This window comes from Saccopteryx leptura, chromosome 5, assembly GCF_036850995.1.
Source record: "Saccopteryx leptura isolate mSacLep1 chromosome 5, mSacLep1_pri_phased_curated, whole genome shotgun sequence".
NCBI classification, from domain to species: domain Eukaryota; kingdom Metazoa; phylum Chordata; class Mammalia; order Chiroptera; family Emballonuridae; genus Saccopteryx; species Saccopteryx leptura.
Window position 1 is genome coordinate 103,848,555 of NC_089507.1, and position 14,421 is coordinate 103,862,975.

At 42.6% G+C, this 14,421-nt stretch overlaps 1 protein-coding gene across 5 annotated transcripts in view; it reads right to left on the reverse strand.

Annotated features, from left to right (window-relative positions):
* FAM107B (family with sequence similarity 107 member B) overlaps positions 1 to 14,421 on the reverse strand; it is a 247,216-nt gene that overhangs the window by 15,959 nt on the left and 216,836 nt on the right. For 4 of the 5 annotated variants that reach the window (XM_066385125.1, XM_066385128.1, XM_066385127.1 and 1 more), the window contains one exon: positions 5,855 to 6,038. In XM_066385125.1, coding sequence (XP_066241222.1) covers positions 5,855 to 6,038 — 184 coding nt within the window. Of the gene's footprint in view, positions 1 to 5,854; positions 6,039 to 8,245; positions 8,267 to 14,421 lie in introns of those variants that run through there. The other variant, XM_066385126.1, reaches the window with a different exon arrangement.

The window sequence follows — 14,421 nt, forward strand, 5'->3', positions numbered from 1 at the left end:
TACAAATCAGCAATCAAGTATGATTACCCTTTAACCAAACATACAGTGTGTCTGTAAAGTCATGGTGCTCTTTTGACCGGTCACAGGAAAGCAACAAAAGACAATAGAAATGTGAAATAAAAGGAAAACCCTCCATTTCTGTAGGATGATGTGGCAGCATGTGCGCATGCGCAGATGATGACATAACACCGTGTATACAGTGGAGCAGCCCACTGCCATGCAGGTCGAGATGTGGACGGTACAGAGGAAAGTTCAGTGTGCTCTGTGGCTCGCTAAATTAGAATCCGTGACCAAAGTGCAACATGAATATCGGCGCGTTTATAAAGAAGCGCCACCACGTAGGAATAATATTACTTGGTGGAATAAGCAGTTGAAGGAAACCGGCAGTTTGGTGGAGAAACCCCGTTCTGGTAGGCCATCAGTCAGTGACGAGTCTGTAGAGGCTATACGGGATAGCTACCTAAGGAGCCCTAAAAAATCTGTGCATGAGCCCACATCGAACTGCACTGAATAGGTATGAAACTGGGAGAGTTTTCCTTTTATTTGGTGCAGATTTCACATTTCTATCGTCTTTTGTTGCTTTCCTGTGACAGGTCAAAAATGCACCATGACTTTACAGACACACTGTATTTATTATGGATGTGAAATCTCCCTACTTCTTGGTATTAAAATTTAGAAATAAACACCCAGTCTGCAAAATGTATATGGGATAGAAGATGAATAAAAGAAACTGCTTGAGAAGTTTCACTCTAAAACCAGTTGTACTTCCAATAAGAAAACCCTAGCAAACTAAGATTTTTACTTTGAGAAACCTGAAGACATAGGATTAGATAGTCATTTGATTTTGAAATCTGTGGGGTTTTTTTTCTTTCTTTCTTATCTTAAATGTACTTCTATGGCCAGATCAGAACTTTTTAAAGAACGAGGAAAAAATAATAGTAATTTCCAGATGACACATAGGAAGGAAAGATGTGGGACTAATTGAGCACTTACTGTATGTTATACATTTTAACACATATTTGCACACGCTATTATTTACTTTCACTTTTGTAAGAAAGATATTTTTATCTCCTACTTTATATATGAAGAAACATCTTAAAAAAGGGGACCTTGCCTGACCAGGCAGTGGCGCAGTGGATAGAGCGTCAAACTGGGATGCAGAAGGACCCAGGTTTGAGACCCCGAGGTCACCAGCTTGCGTGAGGGCTCATCTGGTTTGAGCACAAAGCTCACCAGCTTGGACCCAAGGTCACTGGCTCCAGCAAGGGGTTACTTGGTCTGCTGAAGGCCCGCGGTCAAGGCACATATGAGAAAGCAATCAATGAACAACTAAGGTGTCGCAATGCGCAACGAAAAACTGATAATTGATGCTTCTCATTTCTCCATTCCTGTCTGTCTGTCCCTGTCTATCCCTCTCTTTGACTCTCTGTCTCTGTAAAAACAAAAGGGGGGGGGGCCTTGTCCAAGCTCATAAAGTCATTTCTCTCTGACCTCAAGGCCCACATCCTCTCTATCCCATGGCACCTGAGGGAACACCAGCACTTTCCTGAATTATCTGAGCTAGGCTTGCCTAAAGAGTCAACTGTGCAAACAAGGAAAAGAAAGCATAGCCCAGAGGACAGAAAGAAGGGTGTTCCATTTTCACAGAAAATGCCTATTCCAAAAATGTTTGGAAATGGATTCAATTGCACAAACCTGTTTGTTTTATAGATATAGGACCCAAGCTGTTAAATAAATTTTTTGCAGAATAATTTGTAGCCTATAATTCAGATGACAAATTATTCCGCCAGTTTTGGTTTTACTTTTGCCCACTCCATTCTGACTTGGGAGTCTTTTCAGAGATATCATAAAAAACAAGTAAACAAACAACAAAAAAACACCAGTTTGAGTTAGAATGGTCCTTAGAGATCAACTAAGTCCCCTACTCCCATTTTACAAATAAGGGAACTGAGGTCCAAGAGAAAAAAACAATCAGAAAACCATTTACCAGTAGTTTAGAAAGCCATTTAGCTATTCTCTTTTCAAGTATAATGAACTTTCAATCTTTCCCCCCAAATGGAGACTTTTCCAGGCAGGATTGTCTCTAAATTCTGTGGCTTATTTAGGAAACTATAGTCTTATTTTGCTTTGGGTACGATAATAATGAATCCATGTTTTATTTTGTTTGGTCTTTTTTAACAAAGACCAGTAAAAAAAGCTAAATATGAATCAGAAAGGCTCAAACTTGCATTCAATTTATAAGCTTTAATCCAGCACTGGGGCTGAAAGGAAATAAGTCATATTCCCATAATCTAGAGGGAGAATACATTTACAAAGAGTTCCTGGGACAGGAGTTCTGGTGGAGGGCGAGCTGAGAAGAACTGCTATAAAAATGTCCTCTCATTTCCTTTAAAATAATTTTAAAAATTTTAAAAATTAGGCCTTCCCTCTAAAACATGACCCTAATGCTTAACTTCACCTGCATATCTTTCAGTTCAATGGGTAGTACCAGGGCTAGCAAAGAGTGTGTGGATGAGTGATCTATATTAGTGTTTTTCAACCGGCGGTACAGGGACTAGCCTGCCAAAAATTTCGTGCCAATTCGCAAAACAGTTAATCACCCAGACATTGTATGAAGATTATAAACCCAATGATCTTAGTGGAATTCGCTTATGCTCAGGGTTATTTCTGCCTTATCAGTCCCCAAAGTAATTCCCCTATTTTCACCAGTTGCCAAGTGTAAAAAGTTGAAAACCACTGACTATATAGTCTCACAATTCAGACCAACAATTTCATTTTGAACATCTAAAAAACAGTTCCAAATGAAGCTTAACAGATCTTAAATAAAGAAGGCAACCTTGTGGCCCTGGCTGGTTGGCTCAGTGGTAGAGCGTTGGCCTGACATGTGGAAGTCCCGGGTTCGATTCCTGGCCAGGACACATAGGAGAAGCACCCAGCTGCTTCTCCACCCTTCCCCCTCTCCTTTCTATCTCACTCTTCTCCTCCTGCAGCCAAGGCTCCATTGGAGCAAAAGCTGGCCCAAACACTGAGGATGGCTCCATGGCCTCTGCCTCAGGCGCTGGAATGGCTCCGGTTGCAATGAAGCAATGGCCCAGATGGGCAGAGCATCGCCCCCTGGGGGGCATGCCGGGTGGATCCTGGTTGGGCGCATGTGAGAGTCTGTCTATCTGCCTCCCCACTTCTCACTTCAGAAAAAGAAAAAAAAGAAAAAAAAAAGGAAACCTGGAAACCTTATGTCCTAATAAATAAAAATAAAATAGCTTTGTACCTTCTGCTCTTCCAGTGTTCTGGCCCTGAACAGCATCACTTAAAAAGCAGAGTACTACAACCCAACATCCAAAATTATTTATAACACGGGGAATTAACAAATGATTTACAAAGAAAATAAAAGATAAATGTTTTGCTCCTCTCAATAATAATAAATAATACTACAAATGACAACAGTGATAATTAAAATGTTACTTAAGAACAAAGAAGAAAAGAGTGTGTTGGGGACCGAAAAATAAACAGGCTATTTTGCAATTTGGAGTCTGGGGGACAGAGGTGCTGAGAGCTGACTGTAAGCTGACAGTCTGCCCAACCCCCCACCTCACCTGCCCGATTAAGTTGCAAAGGGTTGTGCTTCATTCAGTACTTGCCCTGCCTACCCATGTTCCCCTGAAGGACTGGAAGCTAGTTACTTCTTTGTGTAAAGTTAAGATAGTGGGGTTTTTTCTGCACCTGGTGGTTTTCTTGTGTTGCCTTGGAAATGTGATTGATTTGCTAATGGCCCACCTTGCCCAGTAAATAAAGAAGGATGTCTTTCTGGGGGCAGCCATGTTTTGCAGCTCAGCCAGAGCGATAATTTTACTGCTGGCAAGAAGCTGTGGCTTCCTCCCGAAACCCATCTTATATATGTCTTTAGTTCTTTGTATATTTTCATTTAATTCGCACCGTTCTCGATTGGGACCCTGGAATAGACTCGTCGCGTGGGTCGCGACAAGAGTGCTCTTATCTAGGGCCTAATATCCAAAATATACAAAGAACTCATAAAACTCAACAACAAACAAACAAACAATCCAATAAAAAAATGGGAAGAGGATATGAATAGACACTTCTCCCAGGAAGAAATACAAATGGCCAACAGATATATGAAAAGATGCTCATCTTCTTTAGCTATTAGAGAAATGCAAATCAAAACTGCAATGAGATACCACCTCACACCTGTTCGATTAGCTGTTATTAGCAAGTCAGGTAACAGCAAATGTTGGAGAGGCTGTGGAGAAAAAGGAACCCTCATACACTGTTGGTGGGAATGTAAAGTAGTACAACCATTATGGAAGAAAGTATGGTGGTTCCTCAAAAAACTGAAAATAGAACTACCTTATGACCCAGCAATCCCTCTACTGGGTATATATCCCAAAAACTCAGAAACATTGATACGTAAAGACACATGCAGCCCCATGTTTATTGCAGCATTGTTCACAGTGGCCAGGACATGGAAACAACCAAAAAGCCCATCAATAGATGACTGGATAAAGAAGATGTGGCACATATACACTATGGAATACTACTCAGCCATAAGAAATGATGACATCGGAACATTTACAGCAAAATGGTGGGATCTTGATAACATGATACGAAGCGAAATAAGTAAATCAGAAAAAAACAGGAACTGTATTATTCCATACATAGGTGGGACATAATAGTGAAACTAAGAGACATTTATAAGAGTGTGGTGGTTACGGGGGGGGGGGGGGGGGGGGAGGGGGGAATGGGAGAGGGATAGGGGGTGGGGAGGGGCACAAAGAAAACAAGATAGAAGGTGACAGAGGACAATCTGACTTTGGGTGGTGGGTATGCAACATAATTGAACGACAAGATAACCTGGACTTGTTATCTTTGAATATATGTATCCTGATTTATTGATGTCACCCCATTAAAAAATAAAATTATATAAAAAAAAAAAAAAAAAAACTAAAAAAAAAAAAAAAAAAAGAGTGCTCTTATCTATTTGTTAAGACTGATGTGGGCCTTAGCCAGCTGGCTCAGTAGTAGAGAGTCAGCTTGATGTGTGGATGTCCTGGGTTTGATTCCCAGTCAAGGCACACAGAAGAAGCGCCCATCTGCTTCTCCACCATTCCCTTCACTCTCTCTCTCTCTCTCTCTCTCTCTCTCTTCTCCTTCTGCAGCTATGGCTCTGTTGGAACAAGTTGGCCCCAGGTACTAAGGATGGCTCCATGGCCTCTGCCTAAGGCACTAAGAAGATCTTGGTTGCTGAGCAATGGAGCAACACCCCAGATGGGCAGAGCATTACCCCCCTAGTGGGCTTGCACGGTGGATCCCAGTCAGGGAGCATGCAGGAGGGTGTCTCTGCCTCCCCTCCCCTCACTGAATAAAAAAAAAAAATTAAAATAAGTAAATAAAAATAAATAAATTTTAAAAAGACTGAGGTGGTTCTAGAGACTTCAACCTGCTACTCAAATATGCCAATGCAGACAATATTTACATCTGACTCCCACATATTCACATACACAGGGGGAAATTCAGAATGTTTACAAATCTAAGAAATAGTGTATTTCTCTTTGACTTAGGAAACTCCCTATTATTCTTAGTTCAGACCCTTCCACCCAAATTTTAAAATCTACATCCATTTGAGAAGGGGACACAGAACTGCAGACCTCTGAATAGCACCGCCTCCTGCTGGCCTCACTCCACAGAGGGACATCCTGGCCCAAAATGCCAGAAGGAATAAGGAAGCTTCAAATATAGTCAAGAAACAAAAACTTCTTTCAAGCCTTAGTAAACATAATTAAAATTAAATTTAGTTACCTTGCAAGTCCCGAGAGCAACTCTGCTTGGGAAGCCATCTTACCTTTTCTGATTCATAAGAAGTTCTCTGTGAAGATCTTGGTGGTTGCGGGATGTTTTGATGGGATTGACAAGTTTCTGAGGTCTAATGAGTTCAGGATTGTCATCTTCTATATAGTCTGGCTCGGCCATGATGTTTCTTGGAATGAGATAGGAGTCCTTAAGGTCAGGATCCTCAAATGGACTGTCTGAAACAGAACGATGAAACTCATTTGTGGTCCTTTTTCTTTTCTTTCTTTTTTTTTTTTTTTTGCGAGAGAGAGAGTCAGAGAGAGGGACAGATAGGGAGACAGGAAGGGAGAGAGATAAGAAGCATCAGTTCTTTGTTGCAGCTCCTTAATTGTTTGTTCACTGATAGCTTTCCCATATGTACCTTGACTAGGGGGCTACAGCAGAGCGAGTGACCTCTTGCTCAAGCTAGCAACCTTGGACTCAAGCCAGAGACCTTGGGCTTTAAGCCAGAGAGCTTTGGGCTCAAGCCAACCACCCTGTACTCAAGCTGGTAAGCCTGCACTCAAGCCGGAGACTTCAAGGTTCGAGCCTGGGTCCTCTGCGTCCCAGTTCAATGCTTTATCCACGTGCCACTGCCTGGTCAGGCGATTTTGTGGTCTTTTCTGAGATGATGTCTCACACAAATGCAGAGGCCAGTGCGGATGTGCACAGTGCCCTTGATGAGCACGTCATCCCCTCAGTCCCCTTTACTTCTTCACCCCAATGTTTTCTGGAGCTCTTATGTAAAATTAGCTGGGGAGTAAAGGAGAGAAAAGAACATATTGCTCTGTGCTGCCTGCCTGTGACTAAAACAAATAATCCCTGAATCTGGCTCTGGTCACACCCTGAATTTCAGGTCACATAGGACACGTCCTACCACCATGTCTAAAGACCAGCTCAACCCACAGGTAGTGGGTGCTCTGTGAACATGTTACATTTAAGGAGATAGAAGAAAATAAATATTCATCGGGTGCCAGAGCTGCAAGGAAAAGGGTGGCTGAGCATCAAGCATGGTAGGTCCATCGGGCAGGTATCCTATTGCCATAGATACACCTCCTGGTTCTAACCCCACCCTGCTCCTGGCCCCCAAAGTAAATCTGGCAAACATTTCAAGACAATTAACACTCCATTTGATGCTTCTCTGTCCCTATGTGATGACTTTATTTTCCAAACCAAAAATCAGTTGCAGGACCTAACTATGCAGGCTACTTGACATAGGGCCTTCCCTAGCAACTCTCTAAAGGATATGATGACTAATCCTCTTTCCAGTTCTCTGACCTTAAAGGGAGTGCTGATTCCATGTGAACAGGCTAACACCCAGGACTACCATCTCTCCCCCCTCTCCAGGGAAGTCTACAGAACCGCCATTTCCATGCCTGCAGGGCCTCATCAGCAGTGCAGATGTCATTTTGTCACAAAAGGCAGCCTAACAGAGGGTAACCACAGGTTTCATCTGTTCTCTGTAAGAGCTAAAACCACTTCTTTTCCGGTTTTGAGTCTCCGTGTCCAGCAAAGACCCAAGTCCTGGCACATGGCAGAAGCTGAATAAATGCTAAACAAAGTCAAATCTACAGTAAACAGAAAAAGTGAAGTGGTCCTCCATGAACAGCACTGCTCCTAGATGGAGGAAGGGCTCCATCTTTATTTCAGCCCCTGAAATCAAACATCCGAGGAAAGAGTGTGTGTGTTTACATATGGCACAGGGGTGACCAGAGGAAGGAACACGCGTGTGCTTCCAGGGACTCTGGCACGGTGAAGGGGGGCACTCAAAAAGAATAAATCCAAAACAACAACAACAAAATAGGTCCAGTGGCTATCAGCTGCAAGCAGGAGTTTTGGTTTCAAAGTCATCAACAATGTTTTCCTGAATCCCTGAACTGTCCCAAAGCACTGCTGTATCCAATAAGAAACACTGTTCCAAGTGGCAACCAACAATGAATCATTGCTTTAGATATAGCACTTATGGGTATGTGATCACATCTGATTTTAGCAACAACCCTAAGAGCAGAAGAATTAGAATCTTCACTTTATACACAGTAAATCGGAAAAATAAAAACTAAATAGCTTGTCCATGCTAATGTTGCCAGTAGTATAAAGCTCAAATGAAAATGAATGTCCTCTGATCTCAAAAATCTATTTATATATTGTCTCCCAAATTATAATGCCTAATATTTTTATAGAAAAATATTGTGAAAATGAAGATAAACATGCATACTATAGAATAAATAATCGATAAAAACAGAAAAACTAGATGGTCATTGTTTATAGGTTTTAGGTATAACTACATTATCAAGGCTCAAAATTACGAAATAATAATACATATAAGAAAATTACACCAAACAGTCCTTAAATGCTACTGCATTGATCTTTTAAATAACCTTTCACCAACTGAAGAATTACTAACCTTGCACATGCTGAGTCAGCGATCTCATCGTAGCTAGCCTAACTTTCATATACTGGCCCTCAGGAAAAAATGTTCCTTGGTTGAAAAATAAAATGTACCATATAAACCTCTGTGTAGTCCCAACTGTCTTTAAAAGCTAACAGCAATTTCATTTTAGTTAATCTTTAGACAAGAAGGGCTGTATACTTCCATAAAAGGAAGTATACTGCCCTAAACCATGGATAATCTCCATGACACCAAATCACTGCCTCCTAAAACCACCATACTGTGGGGGAGGGGAGGCTCTGTGAACACGTGGGAAAAGAGCATTCCAGACAGAGGGAACAGCCAGCACAAAGATCATAGGCAGGTGTGCACCAGACAGTATGAGGCATAGCCAGTTTGTAAGGTCTCTGGCCTTTACCCTGAGAGATATGGGGAGCCAGCCATTCAGGGTTTTGAGCAGAAAAGTGACAAGATATGACTTGTATTTTTAAAAGATCACTCTAGCTACTGAGTTCAGAACAGACTGAAGCAGGCAAAGAAGAAGTCAGGAAGGCAACTACTATAATAATGCAGGGGACAGATGGTTTAGACCAGGACGGCTACAGGGCAGGCTGGAGGAAAGCCTCCGGACTGCCTGCAGGACTGGAGATGGGTTATAAAAGCAGAGGAATCAAAGATGACCAGGTTTCTGGCCTGAGCAACTAGGAAGTTAGCGTTTACCTCCCTGTGGTGACAGCGAGAAGGCAAAGTACTCAAACCCTGGATAATGACTATTTCCTTTGTCTTCCTGAGTGACCTCCACAGTCCCTCACTTCGCCTGCCCCCCTCCTCCGCACCACATTCCCACTAGTCCCACAGGTAGAGGCAGCACAAGACCCCCCACTTCTGGTCTTTCCTGAAGGTCAGCACCAGGGTACAGACACGTCTTGGTCCCTGGAGCCACGACGTGGGTTGAGCTTTGAGTGTACAGAATGAAAAGGCTTCAGTTCTTAGTTTAGGAAACAAGTTTTAGCTTGGGTTATTTTTTTTTTTTAATTTCTCTTTGGATTTAGTGTCTAGTAAGTCCTTCCATAGGGCCAGTGTAGTAAGATGGACCTCAGCCTGTCTCCTACCTGGAGAGCACAGGAGGGTGGGCGCTGGAGGAGTTCTGCTGTAAATGAAAGCAAACATCTCCCTTCCTTCCTTCTCACTGGTCTGCCCTGCAGTTGGGAAAGGGAGCGTAGAAGCCCCGGGTCTGGGTCAAGTGTGCAGATTTTAAGCCTACCTATGGCCCAGACTGGAGTCTTTGTACCCCTCATGCAGTAAACCACACCAGGTCCAGGAAAGGTTATTTAATAAGGAGGGGCTCAAGTGACCAGGAGTAACCTCTGTCACTGTGTACATACAGGCTAGGGAAGGATCTAGGAGCTGGTTCTGGCCACTTCTTAATGACTTTCCGCCCTGAAGCCATGACCAACAAATGGCAACCATCACCTAAATGACCTTGTTCAACTTCTTCCCTTTGTCAACCATGTTCCTCACTGCCACCAAGGCTGGGAAATGCCACTCTGATCCTAAGAGAGTTCTTCCATGTCATAGATCCTATCCTCTGACTGACTGGAAACAAACACTCCCTGTTCCCTGTGTCTGCACACATCTCTGCCTTCCTCGCCTGCACCTCTGCACACAGTTCCCTGCAGCAGGAGTGCTGGTCCTCTTCCTCTCCACCCCTGGACTGCCACAGCCAACTCTCACTCACCCCTTCAGATCCAGATAAATGTCGAATCTTCCACAAAGCCTACCCTAATTTCCCAGGTGCAATTAAGCGCTCTGGCCTCTAAACAGCTACGGAATTTTCTTTGTTCCCTTCTCCTAGTATTCACTGATCTCCACCTTGTATTAAAGCAATACAGATATAAATCCTATCGCCTCTTCGCTGCAAAGCCCGTTTCTGGTTTGTCTTCACATTCCTCAGATCCCTTGGGGTGAGGGATGGGAATACTTAGATAAGTAACCGAGTCACAGTTAACTACCAGTAGAGGGAGCCCATGACCTGCTGAGAACAAAGCAGCAGGCCAAACAACTGAAGGTCGAGCTGGGAGGACCTGCCAGTTTTCCTCACTGAGCAGCAATACAGAAGCCTGAGAGAAACAATGAGATAGAAATGCCTGGAACTAAAAGCACTTTGTAAGTGGTTATTATTATTACTACAAGAAACATTCTTCTAGAAATAAACATGAAGACATTCTTGTCATATTCATTCCTCTGGTCAAGCAAATGATACAGAAAGTAATTTTTAAAGTATGAAGTCAATGAAGAAAAACTAATGTTGACTCAGTGGCAACAGAAAGAAAATTGGCTTGAGATCTTGGACAAAGCTTAATACCTTCTCTGACCCTCAGTGGTCCAATGAGTTAAAATGAATATGGCTGTAAGAGCTGGCTGAAATGTGGATGTGAGTTCCCTGTATCATCCCTGGCACATCTGTGAAAATTCAATCAGTGGATGCTACTATTAGTCAAACTATGGGAGGACCAAAGCCATCCGTATTTTATTTAACAGTCTAGGAAATCTTATACACAAAACTCCAACTTTCTAGGCCTTGAACAGTAATGACCACCAAGTCATCTCACTAAGATTCAATGGTTCTAAGATCCATTGGTGCTACACACATTAAGAACCTTCTGGAAAGTTTAAAAATGGTCTATCACACCTTCAAAGTACAACACAGAGTTCTGAATGGCTTCAGCTAGACTGTAAGGATGTAGCAAAAAAACAGACAGGCCTGATGGTGAGGGCTTGTTCTGAGGGGGAGGGCTCACTGAGAGATACTAAGCAATTTAACAACAATACAGGATTACATTTTAGACAGATACTAACAACATGCACTGAAAATGCCACCTGTTAGAATTCTGCCTTTAAGAACTGTGAAGCAACAAATGACATCATTACGAAACTTTCCTCTCCCAGAGGATAAGGAATCCCATTCTTATAGATGAATCTGGGATCTTGCTCTTCATTTTTTCCCCCTTTTATAGGTTCATTCTGGACCCAGTTGCAGGCATAACCTGGGTATTTTGTATTGATTGCTCTTCAGAGGTTAAACACTGCCAAAGAAAAATTTCACAAATGGGCTAATGACACAAACATTTATTGTGGCTTCGTTTTCAACCGTACTATTTTGGCTCCAGTTGTTCATTTGCATATTTGCGTATCAAAAAAGGTGAAATTTAAAAACTCATCCTATGATATTGACAAATCAGAACTTAGAGGTTATGTTAAATTTCATGTTTACCTAAACACTTAAAATCAAATTGTACCTAGAAGTACTACTAGTTGGTTGAATCCTTTTGAAAACAATACCTGAACCATGGCTTACAGATGACCTATAACCATAACCAATCAAAACTAAACAGTTAAACTTTTGAATTGTTAAAGCTACTTCTGGAAAGTTAAAACGCCAAGAAATTCTTTAAGACAACTTTTCCCAGGCTGTCTCTAAGAGATTGAGCAATCCTCTGACAATATCTAAGATCCCAGTTACTTCTGACTGCAGGCCAGCAAACTCGAGGCCTGGCTCAGCTGAACAGGGGAAATGCTCCCCTGGATCTCCAGCTGTTTGCCTGAGCACCCCCAGTTCCCAGAGGGAGGGTGGTGAGGCAAAAGGCTGAGAGAGAGAAGAGCAGAGTGAATTAAAATGGGAATTTTCCCCAAAAAGCAAAGCCTTAAGCTGACAAATTCCTGAGCTGCCTGAATTTGAGGTTGATTCTTGGACCAGGAACAGTGACACCAACCGGTACCCATCCACGTTGGACAAGTGCCCACAAGACCTGTAAGGCCACAAGTCCACAAGAAGGCTTACAAATGATGCCCAGCCAGAGCAATCCACACAAGCAGGGAAACGCGACTTTTCGCTCTGCCCAGCCCCACTGCTACTGGAACTCCAAACTCTCGGAAAAACTGGCTGCAAATATGCCGCTGTACAAATGCCAAATAGCAAAGCTTTGGGAAAAATGTCAAATTTGTTTTCTCACAAGTTTTTTTCACCCACCAAAAATATATTTTTATAAAAAAAAGGCACATATTTTATATTTAGAAAGTGGGAAAGGAGGCAAGAAACTTCAGGAAGACAGAACACATGCCAATAGGAACAATAAGTTGGCCTGAGTGAGGTGAGACCACGAGGTGGCGATAGTTCCTCAAATAGGTGTCCGTTTTCATGACAGCAAGTTCTTTTCATAACAACTCCACACTAGAAGCAATCTAAATCTCCATCACTAGGAGGCTGCACTGGAATACTACACAGCAATGAGAATAAACAGAGAGCAGCTGGAGCAACAGCATGCTGAATCTCACAAATATAACACTGAGTAAAAGAAAGCAGACAGAAAGAGTCCGTACTGGATGAATCCATGTACATAATGTTCAAAAGCAGGCAAAACCAAACTTTGGTGTTAGCACAATAATAGTTACCTTAGGAACACGGAGGGAGTAAAAGGGATAAAAGGGGCTTCTGGGTGCCGGTAATATTGTTTCCTGATGTAAGTTTGATTACACAGGTGTGTTCACTCTAAAAATTCACCAAACAGTACACTTTATTGACTTCTGTGCTTCTCTGTTTGCATAGTGTAATAAATAATAGTACATATTAAATAGCTATTAAAATTACTATCTAAAGATCACTTGGTTCCTGCTAGACCACTACAACTTTGTTATTTCAACTTTAAACCTTGTTTGGTCCATAAGAAGTTAACAATGGTATAATGGGAAAGGGCATGAGGTTTGAAGACCATTTATCCTGAATTATGCACTTACGTATACGATTTTGTACAAATTAATATATCTGAGTCTTGATTTCCTCATCTGTAAATCAGAACCCATTCAGGGGATTTCCTCAGGGCTCCTGGCTTCTTAAGGTACACTCTCCTCAGCCTCTCCCTGGAATGTGAGGCCACTGTCAGTCTCCTTGAGTTGAAAGCCAGCCCCTTGGACAACCTTCTCCTGGTTCTCCCCACCACCTGTCCACCCAAGTGTCCTCCTCCCTCTCAGTCTCTTGACACCAACAGTTCTCCAGGAACAGTTCCTAAGCCTATAGTCTTCTCTCTCTGTCTTGCCTTTGGAGGCCCCACACGCTCTTGGCCCTCTCATTAGGAGAGTAATTTCTACAGTGTGGATGAAACTGACCTCTCCATGAGTCTTCCCATGGCCATTCCTCAAGAACCATCTATCTCCTGCTTGCCTGGACAACCTAACACAATTTTACTTGATCGCCCTCTCCCTATGAATTTGACCCTTAACTTGATGTTTCATGTGTCTGCCTACAAGGGTATCCCTTCAGAAGGGAAGAGACCTCCGGCTGAATGAAATCTCTCCCACAGCTCTAGCACATGCCTCACAGCCTCATACGTACGCCACAAGTAGCCACATGGTGACTAGTTGACACAAAAGAACTGGTAGAAAGCTGGAGCCACAGACTTCTTGTGCCTTTGTCTGGGATCCATGGGGGCCAGCAACATTCCTGGCTTTACTCCCTGTTGCATCCCAGCGCCATGCTTGTGCCACATCACGGGCACTCTACAAACAGTACTGAATGAGAGGGGCAAACACTAAAGGATTAGAGCATCCAAATGAAGTAACTCGTTCCATGAAGCCTTCCGACTCCTCCTGAGGTTTCCCTTCTTCCTATCCCCACAAGATACTGTTGCTACTTCTCTTAGGATACTTCCATCTGCTTCCATTAAAACTAGAAGTTTTCTTACATTAAACTCACAAAGGGAAGTTTCTTATCCCCAGAAACATCTCCTTTGCCTTTCGCATACTGCTTGACTAAATCTGACCAGCTGACACTCAGGTCAAGAGAAGTGTAGAGTTCAGATTTATAGAAGGGACCAAAAACGGGACAGGAGGGGAGGTCAACTCATGCTCTGGACAAATTGTATGTCCTCATTTGCTCTCAAAGGAGCTCAGAATGAGACAAGTGCCTGCTTCTCTTGATAACAGATCTGAACAGGGAACCCAACCAAATGCCCATTTTTCTAAACCAGCTGATTATGCTCCCTCTTGAATAAGATGATCCAATAAACCGCTCCCTAAAAGTCCACAACATTAATTGCTGTGTATAAGCAATGAGTCTTTTGCCACAGAAGGACAACTCAGATTACTGTCTGATAGGGAAATAAATATGAGTACACTGGCTTGCATAAATATTCCCA